Source organism: Budorcas taxicolor, chromosome 25 (assembly GCF_023091745.1).
Source record: "Budorcas taxicolor isolate Tak-1 chromosome 25, Takin1.1, whole genome shotgun sequence".
Classification (NCBI taxonomy): Eukaryota; Metazoa; Chordata; class Mammalia; order Artiodactyla; family Bovidae; genus Budorcas; species Budorcas taxicolor.
Genome location: NC_068934.1, coordinates 10,162,830 through 10,180,505, shown reverse-complemented (window position 1 = coordinate 10,180,505; position 17,676 = coordinate 10,162,830). Strand labels below are relative to the sequence as shown.

At 40.0% G+C, this 17,676-nt stretch overlaps 1 protein-coding gene across 10 annotated transcripts in view; it reads right to left on the bottom strand.

The window, feature by feature from the left end:
- Positions 1-8,867: 8,867 nt before the first annotated feature.
- PICALM (phosphatidylinositol binding clathrin assembly protein) overlaps positions 8,868-17,676 on the bottom strand; it is a 95,206-nt gene continuing 86,397 nt past the window's right edge. For 9 of the 10 annotated variants that reach the window (XM_052662315.1, XM_052662307.1, XM_052662316.1 and 6 more), the window contains 2 exons: positions 10,253-10,355; positions 8,872-9,010 (listed from right to left, as the gene is read on the bottom strand). In XM_052662315.1, coding sequence (XP_052518275.1) covers positions 10,263-10,355 — 93 coding nt within the window. In that variant the 3' untranslated portion in view covers positions 8,872-9,010; positions 10,253-10,262. Of the gene's footprint in view, positions 9,011-10,252; positions 10,356-17,676 lie in introns of all 10 variants that reach the window. The other variant, XM_052662308.1, reaches the window with a different exon arrangement.

Here is a 17,676-nt window from a genome sequence, read left to right as displayed (position 1 = left end):
AGAAGCTCCATACAGTCAACAAAAACAAGACCAGGAGCTGACTGTGGCTCAGATCATGAGCTCCTTATTACCAAATTCAGACTTAAATTGAAGAAAGCAGGGAAAACCACTAGACCATTCAGGTATGACCTAAATCAAATCCCTTATGATTATACAGTGGAAGTGAGAAATAGATTTAAGGGCCTAGATCTGACAGACAGAGTGCCCGATGAACTATGGAATGAGGTTCGTGACACTGTGACAGGCATCAAGACTAACCCCATGGAAAAGAAATGCAAAAAAGCAAAATGGCTGTCTGGGGAAGCCTTACAAATAGCTGTGAAAAGAAGAGCAGTGAAAAGCCAAGGAGAAAAGGAAAGATAGAAACATCTGAATGCAGAGTGCCAAAGAATAGCAAGAAGAGATAAGAAAGCCTTCTTCAGCGATCAATGCAAAGAAATAGAGGAAAACAACAGAATGGGAAAGGCTAGAGATCTCTTCAAGAAAATTAGAGATACCAAGGGAACATTTCATGCAAAGATGGGCTTGATAAAGGACAGAAATGGTATGGACCTAACAGAAACAGAACATATTAAGAAGAGATGGCAAGAATACACAGAAGAACTGTACAAAAAGGATCTTCATGACCCAGATAATCACGATGGTGTGATCACTCATCTAGAACCAGACATCTTGGAATGTGAAGTCAAGTGGGCCTTAGAAAGCATCACTACGAACAAAGCTAGTGGAGGTGATGGAATTCCAGTGGAGCTATTTCAAATCCTGAAAGATGATGCTGTGAAAGTGCTGCACTCAATATGCCAGCAAGTTTGGAAAACTCAGCAGTGGACACAGGACTGGAAAAGGTGTTTTCATTCCAATCCCAAAGAAAGGCAATGCCAAAGAATGCTCAAACTACTGCACAATTGCACTCATCTCACACGCTAGTAAAGTAATGCTCAAAATTCTCCAAGCCAGGCTTCAGCAATACGTGAACCGTGAACTTCCAGATGTTCAAGCTGGTTTTAGAGAAGGCAGAGGAACCAGAAATCAAATTGCCAACATCCGCTGGATCATGGAAAGAGCAAGAGTTCCAGAAAAAACATCTATTTCTGCTTTATTGACTATGCCAAAGCCTTTGACTGTGTGGATCACAATAAACTGTGGAAAATTCTGAAAGAGATGGGAATACCAGACCACCTAACCTGCCTCGAGAAATCTGTATGCAGGCCAGGTTACTCTCTAGTTGACTGGTTTTTCCTGGTCTCCATGAACTCTTTACTAACCTCTAACGGAAATATTCTTCAGGACTTGTCACTGACTATTCTTACTTCACACAGTTGTTCCTTTGGTAATCTCGATCACTGTATTCATTTGCATAAAGTATGTTCCACTCTGGGTTAATTTCTTTAGATGTCGAGAAGAGGGCTAACAGGGCAAAGGATACAAATACTTTAATGGCTTTCTGAAAGGGCTGCCTAATTTAGAAAGCCCCTAAAAATGATCAGAGTTGCTAGTTTTTCCTCCCAGGAGTGACAGAATTTGAACAGTCAAAATAGGTTAACCATATAAACGCAAAGGGGCAGAAAGCTCAGGTTCTATTCAGTGGAAAATCCTGAGAGGAAACATCAAGAACGGAAGCGTTGAGAAAGGTGGAAACTGACGTAGACTTTGAAAGCTTGGTGAGTGGTGAACCACACAGGCAGACTGAAGGATTCCAGCGGTTAATGTGCGGGATTGACGGGGAGAGGCTGGAGCCAACCGGACAGATGAATCCAGCACGTACTGGGTAAACTCCACCCATCTCTGGAAGCTACACATGGAGGAGAAAATTGTCAAGCGTGGAAACTTTATGAAACATGTACACTAAGGCTTGCAATCAAGAGACTATGCCTGAGAAGCTACTTGTTAAGTGTGAAACTGAAAATGCCTTGTGGGCCCTCTAGTTGCCCCTAACATAGGACAAGTTTCGGGGGGGGGGGTCCCCACTTACCTTCTAAATTTCTCATGAAAGTAGAATCCATGCTGATGAACGGAAGCCCCTCTTCTCTACTGGGTGATGGGTAAGGAATCTTGTTCTCCTAAGCATATCAGACCAGTATTCCTCGTATCTTCAGTGGAGACACCTGCCCTCTGCCTTGTTTTCAGCAGTCCAACCCTCCCGAGGGTTGAAACCCTCTCTTACCTTTGGTCGGCGGGCCTCGGAATTGGCAGAGCTTAGTGGTGTACAGTGGCTTCTAATCTGGAGCAATAACAGTTAAGGTCTGAGTCTCTAACTGTCCACTGTCTGCTGATGTGAGCCACGAGACTCAGGTTGCTGTGTGTTGCAAGAACCATCTGGGGTGGTGGGGTGGCTTCAGGGAGGAACGCAGTTCACTAATCTGACCTCTTAGTCTGTGATATGGACAATTCCTATTTTTAAACTTTTGTGGTACACAACAGTTGAGCACTTCCCAGATGGCGCTAGTGGTAAAGAATCCACCTGCCAATGCAGGAGACTTCAGAGACAAGGGTTCAATCCCTGGATCGGGAAGATCCCTTGGAGAAGGGAATGGCAACCCACTCCAGTATTCTTGCCTGGAGAATGCAATGGAGAGTCTGGTGGGCTACAGTCCATGGGGTCGCAGAGTTGGACATGACTGAAGCGACTTAGCACACACCCAAAACTGAAGTCACCCCACTAAAACCCCACCCCCAAATGATTTACCCAGATAGATTTTCTGAAAGTCTAATTACTTGGTGGAGGGTAAGATCTCAAGTGTTGACAACTTATCACAAATTTAAAAAAAAAAAGGCTGTACTGGTTTCACTTCACTCACTTCAACTCTGTACTCTTGCCCATGGTGTTACATAGACGCAGTCTGACAGGCAGGCATCTGCTATGAACGGGTCCACTGTGGCAGTATATTGTAGTGTACGGCACAGTGGTTACGGCAGCCCTGGAGCCAGACCCTACAGGCCAGGGACTGTGCCCAACCCCTGAGGTGTTAATGATCACATAGCAACTTACCCCCACAGGCCTGTACGTATCTGTAAAACAGGTGTAACAAAGACTGCCCCCTTCATAGACTTGATTAGATGAACAATATATACACATACATTCAGAACAGCTTTACACTTGGAAAACTGCTGTTTTCACTTGAATTTTTCAGTTACTACTAAACAGTTTCAGTTTTTCATCGGTTATTAGCATTTTATCTTTGGTGAACTGTTTATCATACCCTTCCCTTCTTCTACTTGACTGAGGTAAGTCACCATACCTCCTTACATTTCTATTTTTTAACTCATTTGGAATTTATGTTGGTACTAGGTTGGAGGCAATTCCACCCTCCTTACCCAAATAGATACGTGCTAGTAAAACTGACTTATATACTCCTTTGAAATGCTCTCTCAATCATGTAAACACCTTGGTTATTAGGCGTATTATTTGTAAAAGAGAAACTCTTGTGTCTCCTTTACTCTCACACAATATGACACCAGGTGTACAGGTTTTCCACACCAGTTAAGACACTGGCCAGGGCTCCTATGATTCTCATACTAACTACAGTTAGCAGACACCACGGGTTACAGGCTCAGTCCCGCAAGACTGCCTCTCCCCACCTTAGCTCAGAGGCCAATTATAAGTCCGGGTAGTCACCTGTACTTCCGATGAGCTATAAATCAGGGCTTCTGTGACCCTCTTTGTGGTCCTGACAATTTGTTAGAACGGCTCACAAAATGCAAGGAAACACTTACATTTTACCAATTTATTATTTTAAAAGGATACGATAAAGGATACAGAAGAGACAGATGAGGATTCACATAGGGCAAAGTCTTCTGGATGAGTCCCAAGTGCAGGAGCTTGTGTTTCCTGGCTTGTATGCTAGCTTCCTGGCACATGGATGTGTGTGTTCACAACCTGGAAGCTCTAAACTCCTTCATATTAGCATTTCTATGGAAGCTTCATGACATGGACAAGATTGATCCTTCAGTCTCTAGCCCCTCCCCTCGCCTCCCCTGGAGGATGAGGTTGGGGCTGTAATTTCCAAACTTCTAAACGTGGCTTTGTCTTTCTGATGACTGGCTCCATCTTGAAGCCATTTGGGAATCTACCAAGAGTTGCCCCATTAGAACAGAAGGCACACCCATCACCCAGGAAATGCCAAGGGATTTATAAACTTTGAGTCAGGAACTAGGCCAAAGACCAACTATTAGAACAAAAGATGCTCTTAGCGCTCTCCTATCACCTGGGAAATAACAGAGGTCTTAGAAGCTCTGTGGCAGGAACCAGGGACAGAGAGTATTATTGCTGCACGTATTTTCTGTCATTTCACATTATCCTATTTTGTTTGGCTTGCTTTTAAGTCAACATGACACTAACCTGCATTACCGCTTTCAAACGAGCCCGCCATTCCTTGCTTTGCACTTTGAACCCACAGTGCTCTAAGTTCTGTCCATCGTGAATTCCAAGTTCTACATACAGTATAGCTGTCAGAAGACTGGCTCCTCCCAAGAGCTGCTATGAGCACCAGTGGTGTGGCCATTCCTCACCTGCCTCTGACAACCCTGTGGTTGGGCTCCGGGGAATCTCTCAGAGTCTTATCCCTCCTACTGCGGTGCTTCTGCCTCTGGGTACTTCAAGTCTGCCATCGATGAGTAATTACATGGGAGTAGAGCTTTTCAGTTCCTACCCTACGTCAAGACAAAACACATGTACACCCATGGCTGACTCATGTCGATGTATGGCAAAAACTACAATACTGTAAAGTAATTAGCCTCCAATTAAATAAATTTATATTAAAAAAATTAGCCTCCAATTAAAATAAATAATTTAAAATTTTAAAAAAATGATGAGAAAGGCAGATTTCACCATGCCTTTTAAGATGGCCACTAGGCTAGGTGACAGTGCCAGAGCAGCGAGCCTGACGCTTCCCTTTAAAGTGTTCTTGAAATGTCAGGAACACTAACTGCAAGCTCTGCACACAACACTGCAGACCCTGGAGTCCGTGTGTGTGAAGGAGAGGGGGCTGCTTCCTTCCCTTTGGGCATCTCTTCGCCTACAGTCCCAGCTGCGGCACAACAGCCTGGTGCTCACTCATGGGGAGTGTACAAGACAGCTGCCAAGTGCCCGTGACCACGGCAGGCAGACAGGCGCCAGACTGAAGGAGCTCAGACAGGGTGACGTTTAGCTCCCCAGTGACTCTCATGCAGAGATTTCTACTTCAAAACCAACTCTGAAACCAGCTTTTATAGTAAAGGAAAAGGTCTTCTGAATGAGAACTTATTAGAAAGTGAAGTTTCCATAAAACATTAATTTTGCTTTTTGCTCCTTCTAGCTGAATGCCTACAACCAGCCTAGCCTACTCTGCCACAAAACCATCACATCTGCCCCAAAAATAACCACAGAAAGACCTTAACTTTTGACAATGTGGGGAGTTCTGTCCAGCATAAAAATGACACCTGCCTGCTACATCAGTAACAAATGGGGCATTTTCTAAGTGCTTTTAGCAAAACTAGACCAAAATACTAGCTAGAGACTGAGAAAACATTTCTGATTAGTGACACACTAAACAGAATGCCACTGCTCAGTAAAAGCAGGAGTAAGCTTGAGGTCTTCCGAGAGAGACTGCATGTTAGATAACACAGCAGCCTTTCCACTCAGTATATTCAGACTGCAGAATTCTAGGCCTAGTCAGATCCATGCGAGGTAGCAAATGTGACAGAACAAAAGATCGAAGACAGATGCAAAGGACTCATGGAAGATGTGAAGTCATCTTTTCTCAAGGAAAGGATGATTCACCTGGATGGCTGCTGGGGGCCTCTCCACAGACTGTGAGCCAACCACTGCTGCACACAGGAAGCACCCTCACCTTGACAAGACATTCTGGTTTCCTCCACGCAGTGCTGGAGAACAGGCTGCTGCTAGGCCACTTCAGTCGTGTCCGACTCTGTGCGACCCCACAGATGGCAGCCTACCAGGCTCCCCCATCCCTGGGATTCTCTAGGTAAGAATACTGGAGTGGGCTGCCATTTCCTTCTCCATGACATCAGTAATCTGAATTCTTAAGAATTTGGAAACATGCTTATTAGTGACGGTAAGCAAGAGAAAGTGGGGGGAAAAAGTGAAAGTCATTCAGTCATGTCTGACTCTTTGCAACCCCATGAACTGTAGCCTGCCAGGCTCCTCTGTCCATGGAATTCTTCAAGCAAAAATACTGCACTGGGTAGCCAATCCCTTCTCCAGTGGATCGTCCCAACCCATGGATCGAACCCAGGTCTCCAGCACTGCAGGCTGATTCTTTACCATCTAAACAACAGAAGCGCCTTGCAATTATTTTAGTCCAAGGAGAAATTTATCCCATAAAGTCCTATATTCTAGGAGTAATGTTTTGTCAGCTTGTGGAGAAGTAAACAATCCCTGCTCCAACATAATGCCTCTCCCTAAATATGGACTCTCATAGTCACTTATTAAGAAAAATATATCTTAAGAAAATACAATGAACAGTAATAACGAGATGTTAAAAGCATAAAGTTTTGAAAATGATTTGGGATGGGCTAGCTTCCCTCTGCTAACAATCTCTGCAGCCACTACCAACCTGCTACCTAGACAGTAAGATGGTGTGGACATATACAGGTTTATAACCTGATTCAGTTTTGTGTTGTTTTTTTACATATTCAACAGCTGATTTACCTCACTTGTTACATTCTGATTATAAAGCTAACATGGTTGTGTGGTTTGTGTTTTTCCTTGTCAATAACGCCTAGACATCAGAGCAGGAGGTGGGAAATGTGCTCCATCTGAGAATAAACAGCGGTCATCAGGCTAGACCACAGAAGGAAAACAATTCCCTTCTCAGTTCATGCAAGGCCTGACTCCAAGGTCTATTAGCTAATCGACCTGGGCAAGACCCTAATTCCAATCTGTGAACTGGGTATAATGGAGATAATACCAACCCAATAAGCCCCAAAGTTGGAACCATAAGATGGAAATGTTTATGAAGCATTTCACAAGCTTGAATATAGTGAGGAAAAAAAAAAAACAAAAAACACCACAGTACAAAAGGAACAAGCCATAGACCTCAACTGTAACATCCACTCGAACACCAGGAGAGAGAAATCAAAATCCGTCATAATGGTAAGGAAGTTAACTTACAAAAGTACATTTTCCAGTTTGTATGAAAATGGTTTAATAACAGTGAAACTTTAAAAAGTGGTAATATTCACAAAGTGTATTGGTTAAAGACTTATTTTTCCAACCATGGCAAATAGTATGCAGACACATTTATCAATGCAAAGCTTTTGGTCCCTCTACCATGTACTATGAATCCTACTTACTATTCACTATGAAACACGATACAGTCAGAGGCTTTTTTGGCAGACATATCACATGCATCAATACATCAAATTCACAGCATTTTCTCCCTTAAACTTACCTGACTGAAGGCATCTGATCAAAATGCAAAAATGAACAATTTTAATAAATAGTTCAGTGTATCAATGTCTAGAAGGTAACAAAAGTACAAAGATAAAGCTTTTTGGAAATTAAAACAGAAATAAATTTTACAATTTATTAAATCATCAAATATAATCACTGGGGTATACTTTTATTAGCCAAAAAATAATAATACCAATGATAAAGAAAAACAGAAAAAAGAAAATGCGCCTCAGACCAGAATACCATAACAAAAGTTTTGTGGAAGCTGCATTTTATTTGAAAATCCACCCATTTTTGCTAACATACATTTTAATATTGTAAACAAAAATAGAATCTGCAGAGACAATGCAACAAATATGCTTAAACTCATGTACAGAATTGCTTTCCTACAACAAACTGTCCTTCTTAAGGCCCCTCTCAACCCAAATGTTAAGATGTATTTACACAAAGCACCGATCAACAGTGCACTTTAATTCTTCGTTAACTAAACTCTTGGCTAGACATTAATTTTAAAGATACTATTTCCCCTTATTTAAAAGGTACATGATCATAACATGGCATGAGCCAAATAAAAGGTTCAAGGATTTTGTCCCCTCCCCTCCCCCCGTAACACCTCCTAGAGTTTTACTGAAAAGAAGGAAAGTCTTGAAGTGAAAGCAATTCCTCACATTCATTTTGGAAAGGCCCTAATGTCAAATGGAAAATAATGACATGCCAAGCACAAAGCAGTAAAGTTCCTTCCCAATGCACTAATGCTGAATTTAAAATGTAGTGCTTTTCCTAGTTCAGTGAACTGTTCCCTTGCAAAATCCTAGGCACAGAATTGACTATAAGGATTAATGCATTTATAATGCTTCCCTAAATCCCACAGAGACTGAAAATTCTTAAGCGATTCAGACCTATGGACTTGCCTTAAAATATTTAGTGCTCTGTATGTCAGCTGAGAAGCATTCTGAATCAGATTCATTCTTATGGATAACAATCACACATACCGTGTACATCCATACTCATTTTCATAAGGAGGTTTGATACAATATTAATGTTATGTAAATTGATAATCATAAATAAATACAAATACTTAAGGAATGTCTACTGCAAACTGAATATATAATTTTTTTTAAAAAAGAAAAGTTAATTTTAGTTACTGTTTCTCTATCTGTGAGGACTGGAGAAAAGAAAGATACTGCATAATGAAGAATTATGATTTGATCCCCCCAAAAGAGTCCTGGTGCATTAGCGTAAAGGACACAGCTCTTCTCTCCAGGCAGCTTTTCCAAATACAAATTTCACACTTTCCAAATAAGGGCTTTTCTTGGTAGGTTACTGATTATGGGTATTAATAGGAGTTGAAAGAACTGAAGGGTTAGTCACCAAAAAGACAGCTCTTAGTCTGAAATCATGGCAATTCTTGGCTTTATAAACTGTATTGATACGTTCTCCTATAGACTAGTCCCAGTTTCCTTCATGGGCCTTTACTGGGTTACTGTAGCATTCTAATGGAAGAAGAGAGTTTAAGAGACAGCAGTTTGGATTTTGCTGGAAGTAAGTATTTGCCGCTTGAGCACTTGTCTTTTTGGAATAATTCCATTCTCTTCCATCTAGTTACATAAACTGTATCTGGAAAAAAAGAAAAAAAGTGTGCGTTAATTCACTGCATTAAGAGATACCTTCTCATAAGTGAAAATGCTTTGTGCCTTTTACCATTCAACTTGCCTGGAAGTGTTCATAGCATGCCTATCACAAACCCTGATTACAAAACAAAGTCAGTTGTTATCAGCTTATCATGAGCCAGAACTCAGTATTTGAAGCAAAATTACAGGGCCTTCCAAGTTTCTAACTACTAAAAACCAAGGGGTATGGAAAGAAAGAAGATGAATGAACAATTTTTCCATGACAAGTTCAGAAAATCTCTCCATGAACACAAATATTTCACATAAAAATCTCATTCAGGCAACAAGCAAAATTTGAAATTTTACTTCTAAATATTATACCAAAATTAGAGATAATTAAGGGAGCAGTATGATGTTTGCTAAATATTTCTTTACTAATATAAATCAAAATCTGAAAGATCTACTTTCTATTCACTCCGGTTCTTCACTCATAATATCCTTTAAACTGCTCATCAAAAGAAATTACTGGAATAGATATGCTAGTGAACTGTTGTCAGATCAGAAGAGTACAAACTCGCAAAGATCCACAAGGTATATCTACACTGGGGGCTCCAGCATCAAGAAGAAAAATGACACTGCTTTCCAGGAAAAGAGGTGGTATGGATTAAAAGCAGAATCTTTCTATCAAAAAGGGTATTACGTATTCACTTGCCCTTACCTTAGAAAAATAATAATAAGCTGGTTTGGGGGGAGGGGGGAAATATTACCATTTTAAAGTGAATAGGCATATATAAAAAAAATAACCCTTTAAAGAAATTGTTAAAAATGAATTCTTCACAATGAATCCTGGCCATTACATTAAAACTACAGATGCTCCTTATTAAGCTTGAATCCAATGTATAAAACTGCTGTTGTTCTCTATAAATCTTTTAGACTGAATACAAACACCCAGGTTTTAATGGGTGGTGTTTGATCTCATCCATCTGCAGTGAGCAGTGGATGCTTATATGTACACATGTGAGACGGTCTTTTGGTTTCACACCTTCGGACAATGTTAAAGACCTTTTCCAAAAGCAGTTTGTCCTCTTGCCCTATTTGGATCTATTATTCTTCACCGCAAGAACATAGGAGGAGGAAGAGGGGGAACCTAGAGTCCTTTAGAAACAAAAGAGAAGAGCCATTCGTGCTTAATGTTTGGTAATTTTTAGAAGTTATTTCAGTCCCCGTCTCCCCCAACAAGCAGCAATACCTAAAGTGATTTATAAGAAATCCTCCAAAGAGAGCTCTGCAAAAGGGTCCTTTCCTGAAGCTCTGTGAGGACTGTGACTGGAGGGGCTGGAGGCTGCCGACAGCTGGGGGAAAGAGACAGAGAGAGGGAAAGAAAAAAGGTCTCAGAACGACAGAACATGAAGGCAGAAAATGTAATGAAAGAGGAGGTGGTTTTTGTTTGTCATCTTTAATAAATATATAATGGCAGCCTGTGCAGAAAGCAGAATCATTAAAACAAAAGTTTCAGTCACATGTCAAGTTAAAGGGTATCCAATGGCATGTGCTTTTCAGAAAACAAATTCTTGTTTCTGAATTCCAAAGGAATAAAGTCTTTTACCCAAAAAGGTCGAAATGAGCTGACCCATGGTTAAGACTTTTATTATATGTGTGAGTGGGAGTGGGGAAGAAGGGAGCCACAGTACAATTGTGAGCTGCAGATGGCGGCTTCCGGGGTAGAGGCTGTCTGTCAAATGGTGTGGAAAATCTGACCTCTGTCCAGAGCCAACACATCTAGCTGCAATACTCTTTCCTTCCTTCCTCATCAGAGGTGCAAAGTCCTGTCCTCGCTGTTCACACTTTGGACAAGGAGTTGTCTCCTGCCTGTTTATATGGAAAAGCTGCAGCTGATGCTCTTATACTCCGGAGGGAGAAATGAGCTCAGAGGTTATCTACCATAGCTGAACTACCCACACACTGCCCTGAATACAGGGAATACTTAAGATCCTTGATTCAGCTTCCTGTTAGAATACATTTACTTGATTCTTGGAATTTGCTCTTATTGTTTAAACATACAGTAAGGCAAATAGACTGCTGCAATCAATAAAATATTTTTAGTATTTCCTCAAGTAAAGACAACTCCTGAAGTACCATCCGTATCTCCTTCATCAAGTCTACTTTAAACCAAATATGAAGCTATTCTTTTCTCTCTCTTTTTAATCGCTAAGTCATGTCCTACTCTTGTGACCCCATGGACTGTAGTCTGCCAGGCTCCTCTGTCCATGGGATTCTCCAGGCAAGAATATTTTGGAAGAAACTTTTAATTTTTTTCCTCCACCTGCATTAGATTGCAGAGGCACACAGCACAGGAATGTTCAACTGAGCATTAAATCAGAGCTAAACAGAAACAGTTTCAATTCATACCTCAACATTCGAATTCATGTAAAGGATTTCAAGGCTCAAAATCTGTCTTTGCTGGCTCAAAGTGATCCCATTTCTGCCTTTTTCTTTAAGCACTACAGAGCATGAATAGCCAGTGAATTTTCAACAAATGTATCACACCTCAAGCATATGAAATTTGTTGTTTTGGGTGCCAAGATTAATTTACAGGTTTAGAAATCATTCTCAGTTATATTAGTGAAAGAAAGTGAAGTTGCTCAGTCATGTCTGACTCTTTCAGATCCCATGGACTGCAGTCTACCAGGCTTCTCTGTCCAAGGGATTTTCCAGGCAAGAGTACTGGAGTGGGTTGCCATTTCCTTTTCCAGGGGATCTTCCTGACCCAGGGATCGAACCCAGGTCTCCTGCATTGCAGGCAGACGCTTTACCCTCTAAGCCACCAGGGAAGGCCAGTTATATTAGTGGTTGAGTCATTTTCTTAATCCAGATCTTGTTCTCAGAAATAAATGTTCAAAGACAATGGGAAGAGACAATGGAAAAGTTGATGGAATTTACACAAGCAGCTACGGACAGCAAGACAGGACAGTAGGTCTGGGTTTGGAGAGTCAAGTATCATCCAGGCAGAGAAGCTTAACTGGAAAGACGCTTCTCCTCCACCTTTCATACCAACTAGGATGACCACTCAGCAGCAAAATGATTTTAAGTAAAGTAATCACTGAGCTGGGAATTAAAGATTAACTGGGTTTTTCTCCAAAACACGTTTTCTTTTTCATCTGATGTTAAAACAGAAGTCCCTGCTTACTGCAGAACGCCAATCATCCAAAATCTACAGTCCTGTATGAGAGCCTCTCACTAAAACATCTTCTTGTATCGCATTTTCATAAGGGCAGCAGTCTGAGAGGAAAATGCACTCTGAAGAATATGGGAAAATGGAACACCAGAACTCTTTTCTTTTCCATATGTGAGCACACTGCTAGAGAAAAGTCCTAGAGGCTTAATAATAATGTTGAAGAGCATCAATTTTCCTTGGGGGAAAAACTGCTAGTTTCTAACACTTCTACTATTTGTTAAATTGGCAAAATAAACACATACATAAGTCTTCAATACCTACTTAAAAAACATGTAGCTACATTAAAACATGAGAAAATAAGACTCAGTAGCCCCACAGTTAAGTTGCATATCAGCAACAACCATCTCAAGCAGACGGAACCTCGGCCCAGACTGGACAGGCAGCCTGCACAGGGTGCCAAGGGCTGAGCCGCGCAGCAGTCCTTCACCGCCTGTCCCACCCTTCCAGCACCCATACCAAAGGACACGCACATCACGCACTGCTGAGATAGTCGTCAGTTCAGAGAGCAAGTAAGGCAACTGAAGGAAAGGAAATACGCTGCAAGAGCCCAGTCACTGCTCAAGGAAAGAAGGAAGAACAGAGTGCACCAAAGGGCAACAGGATCCTGGTAGCTGAGAACCAGCAGGATTTAAAGAGCCTGAGAAAGTCACCCAAAACTACAAGGGTTGGCTCTCCTTTACTTATCATTCTTGAGAGTATGTTAAAGAATATGTAGGGCTGCTACGTACTGGAGAGGGTTCAGGATGGGGAACACATGTACACCCGTGGCGGATTCATGTCAATGTATGGCAAAACCAATACAATACTGTAAAGTAATTAACCTCCAAAAAATAAATAAATTTTTTTAAAAAATTTAAAAAAAGAGAAAAATCCAGTGATCTTTGTTAACTGCAAAATCACTATTTTACAAGGTAGCAATAAGACAAATTGTAACTGACCACTTCAGTCATATTCTACTACAAATATGGCAACACACACACACACACACACACACACACACACACACATCCAAACAAAAGACTTTCACTTATTTATTTCAGTAACATTCTCTAGACCACACAGAGCTAAAAAAAAATTAGTACAGCCACCACTTTGTTCAAATTAAATTGACCTATCCCACAACTAAATATGCCATTTAAACAAATGGTCAGTCTCACTAGTCTAAAACAGACATACTTAAGTTTTTTCTCATTTTGTATGAAAATGAAATAGTGAGCAATGAAAGAAGAGCTGAATATAAATAAAAATACTAAAATGTACAGGTAATTGATGATGGCAACTCAGCTGACACTCCTTCACCCCCTTTCTCCACCTGAATCAACCTTTATAAAAATGCTGCAATTAAGTAAATTTTTTTTTTCCTTTTTGGCTGTAGTGTGTGTTTAGCATAGTAAAGACGACAGTACAGAAATCATAAGTTAAATTAAAAAAAAAGCAAATATTCCAATAAAGGAATTTTTAAAAATAGAGTTCTATCAATATACTAAAGACCATAAAATAAAAATGGTTACTATTCCTTCAGTTTACAACATTCAACACCAAAGAAAGAAAATTTCATGTTAGAACAAGAAAATAGCATCAGTCTCAGAAAGTAAGCCTAGTGCAACTGAAAGCTTATAGGAGAAGACTGGGCATTTTAGGACAAACTTCTTGAAATACATACTGGCTGTTTAAAATTCTTAGAGAAGGAACAACTCTGCCACATCTTTACATCTGAATTTGAATCCAAAAGCCTGGATATCAAATAGCAACACTGTAAAGATTCATTTTGTCTTTGTTCAAGAGGCAAGTTAGGAGAAAAATGGGTGTACTTCTTTTGCCAAGGATGAGAGCACAGTTTTATGGAAAGAGGGAGATAAACCTAATCCTGGCTCTTTCGTAAAGCGGGATTAAGAAAGACCCAATACCCAAACCTCCCTTAACAGCTGCCTTGAGGACTGAAATATACAAAAAGCACCCAGCTCGTTCAGTGGCATATATTAGTCTCTCAAATATTAGTTCAACCTTCCTTACCCTCTACAATCAAATGCTCATCTAATTTTATATAATAGGATCAGCTTGAATCTCATTGAATCTGCATTGCTCTTTTAAGAGTTTATTTTACCATCAACCAGTCACTTGTGCTTCCATATTACACTCACCTTCAGGCTCCTCAAATGTACAGAAACATTAAGAATAAGATATATATATTTTGTCTCTTGTTCAGCAACTAGCAGTGACTTACACACAGTAAACACATTCTATAACATGTTAAGTTAAAAATGCAAAACTTACATTTTAAAGTAACACTAAGTAAAATTTACATTCTATAACATGCTAAGTTAAAATGATTTTTGGTGATAAAACAAGCTCTGTATAAAAATGATCACCGAAGTGGGGTATTTAGAAGAAAATATTAGAACTTCCCTATTTTTACCCTCTTAAAACGTCTATTTCTCCATGTTTTTAATGTACATAACATTGCTATAAGAATAAAGAAGTACAAATACACTGAGGGTACATGCTTAAAGACTACTTTCCTGATACTGCTGTGTAATCAAAACATTTTAGAAACCTCAGCCCTACTTAATATGATTTCACCGAGACATTACCTACAAAACTAAGCCACAGAAAGATATGCTGAGTTTGTATGTTACTGAATCCAGATGAGTAAGACATAAACATACAGTATTGCACTGCAATATTTTATACTAAAGACAATGCTATTCTCAGCTGCCTCTGAGAAGTATGGCTACAAAGAGAAGACTTCTCTATTGCATAAGGTAAAGGACCTGTCCTGGAGGCTGAGTCAAATACCTTTGATAACTGTTTCCTGGGTTTATGTTCAACACAACCCCATCACGGGCTTCCGCCCATCAGTAACACCAAAAAGTAATGCCAACATTACTCCTGTTGCCTTCAAAGCACTACTCATCTTGTTTTTAGGGGCACAAAACAGTGACCTAAGAGGATTTCTCTTTAAATGTATGTTGTTTCTAAACCTCTTTACATAGGAGAAATGTTATTGCAAAACGGCATCTGAGACATCTTAAAATCATGGCAACATAAATTGACAAAAAAAGAAAACCAAACTGCAGAGGGAAATGGATCGCAAGACTTCTTAAACTCATGGAAGGAAATATTAACTGCTGAAGCTAAAAATAAACATTTCCATTATAAGAAGTGTTTCCAGGGTTAAGAGAAGTCTGTTTAAAGTTCAGTTTGATGGATGGAAATCCTAAAAGCTGGCTCTGCTTATGTGAATAAAATGCTCATGGCTCATTCTGTAAGACTTAAACTTCTTATCCCTTGAAAACCAAAGAAAATGAAAAGCTTAGGTTTATGTTAACTGGTACATAAGGAGATGAAATAGTAATTATACCTAAAATGCACCACTTATTTGCTATTTATTGAAAATATGGCACTTTTCTTCAGTCAAAAAAACTTTCAAACTGTGTTCCATATATGAGCTTGAGGCTATTACCTGATTTATCTACTACCTGATTTATGCTTTTACCTGATTTATCTACTAGGCTTCAATTTAAAATATCAAAGGAGAGAGCTCCTTAGACTTGGGCATCGTCACAAAAGGTTTGCTACCCCCACCAAAAAGGCGGGGAAGGGGGCTTATAAACTATACTAAATTGGACCAAATAAAAATTTTAATATAAAATCAAGTTTGGTAGTTTATGGTAACACTAGTTCCACAAATGCTAAAATACATAAGGTAAAATCATCATTTTATAGATAAAGAAACTGAGGCTCATCAAATTTCCAAGGGCAACTTTCTCTGAAACACCTGGTTAGTGCGGAGTCGAGCTGACGAATCTGTTGAACTATCCTCCCAAAAGGTATTAATATGTTGAAGTCCTGACCCCTATGAATGAATCTATGAGAGGGACTTATTTGGAAATAGGGTCTCTGCAGATATAATCAAGTAAGGATGGGGTCATTAGGTCCTATTAGGTCATAGGTCCTAATCCAATGACTGATTCTACGAGGGAAATGCCACGTGAAGACAGAGACACAAGGAGAGCGCCATATGCGAGAGGCAGAGGATGACTTGGGCTGCTAAAAGCTGCAAGGGGCAAGGAAGGGTCCTCTTCTAGAGAATTCGGGAGAAGCTTGACCTGCTGACACCCTATTACTGGACTGTAAGCCTCCAGGACGAGAGATGAAATTCCTGTTGTTTGAAGCCATCAACTTTGCGGTTCACTCTGTTATGGCAGCCCTAAGGCACCAACAACAGACTTGGAGCAGTCCCAGTTCCCAAAGCAGTCTGACTGCTTCCTCTCTAAAACTCGCTATCTCTATTAATCTCCACTCAGCTAGAATTTATGGCTATATTTAATATATAGAAAAAAGTTTAAGATTAGAAAGATGTTTCTAAAAAGGATTTCTCTAGTCTATGTCAGTCAATACACACTGTGCGCCTGCTATATTCACAGTGCTGTACAGTCACTGATGTTCATCAGGAAGACTTTGTAGAACCTCACAGTCACCCAGTATTTTATGAATATGTTTCAGTTTTGCTGAAAACAAGAATTAGATTTCCACCTTTTAGGGGAAAAAAATGTCCTCAGCAAAAATCCAGTGAAAAGGCCTGGTTCTACAGGTAGTCTTATTAACGATAATGGTCAGCAGATGGGACTCCTCCAATTTTTGTTTTGACTGATTCAGGTAGGCCCAGGGGACTACAGAAACAGTCTCACCAATGGTACTAAATCCCATTTCCAAAGTAAATCCCCACCATGGGATCTTCTACTAAGCAAGGATGAATGACCACAACACACTGCTAACGAGGCAAAAGTCTCCACAGAAATGCAGCTGGGCAGGTCAGCTGACAGAGAGGCACTGCCAACACCCAGAATTAACACACCAAGAAAGTTTAAAAAAAAACACAAACAAAAACGTAAAGCCTAAAAGCAAAGAGAGCTATTAGTTCTCACACACAAGAAAGTCATTAAAAAGGCCATTTTTTTTTTGGTTTGAGACTTAAATTATTCCAATAGCCAAAGCTAACAGTACTCCCATTTAGGTCGGTAAATGGCACTCACAACTAGCCACTGTGTCCTTTCAGACACTCAACTGATGTCATACTTTCTTAGATCTGGCAGATACAAACAAAAACACAGCAGCCATTTTACATCTTATCCATATCCTCTACTAAAAAAAACCCTCAAAGCCTCCCAATACCAATCAGGAAAACAATAAAACTTTTAATGTGCTTATTTTAAAAATTAGATCTGCAGATGTAACACTCTATGGTTTTCATATTGCTTTTTGGAAAACAGACTGATAAGGGGATCAGTATGAGATTCTCATTTAAAAAAGTGGTAAGAACATAAACACAACACACCCCTCACCAAATCTTCAACAGCTCAACTGTTTTATGAACATTCATTAAGAGATTGTTACTTCACATCACTAGTCACTAGTGAAGTCACTCAGTCGTGTCC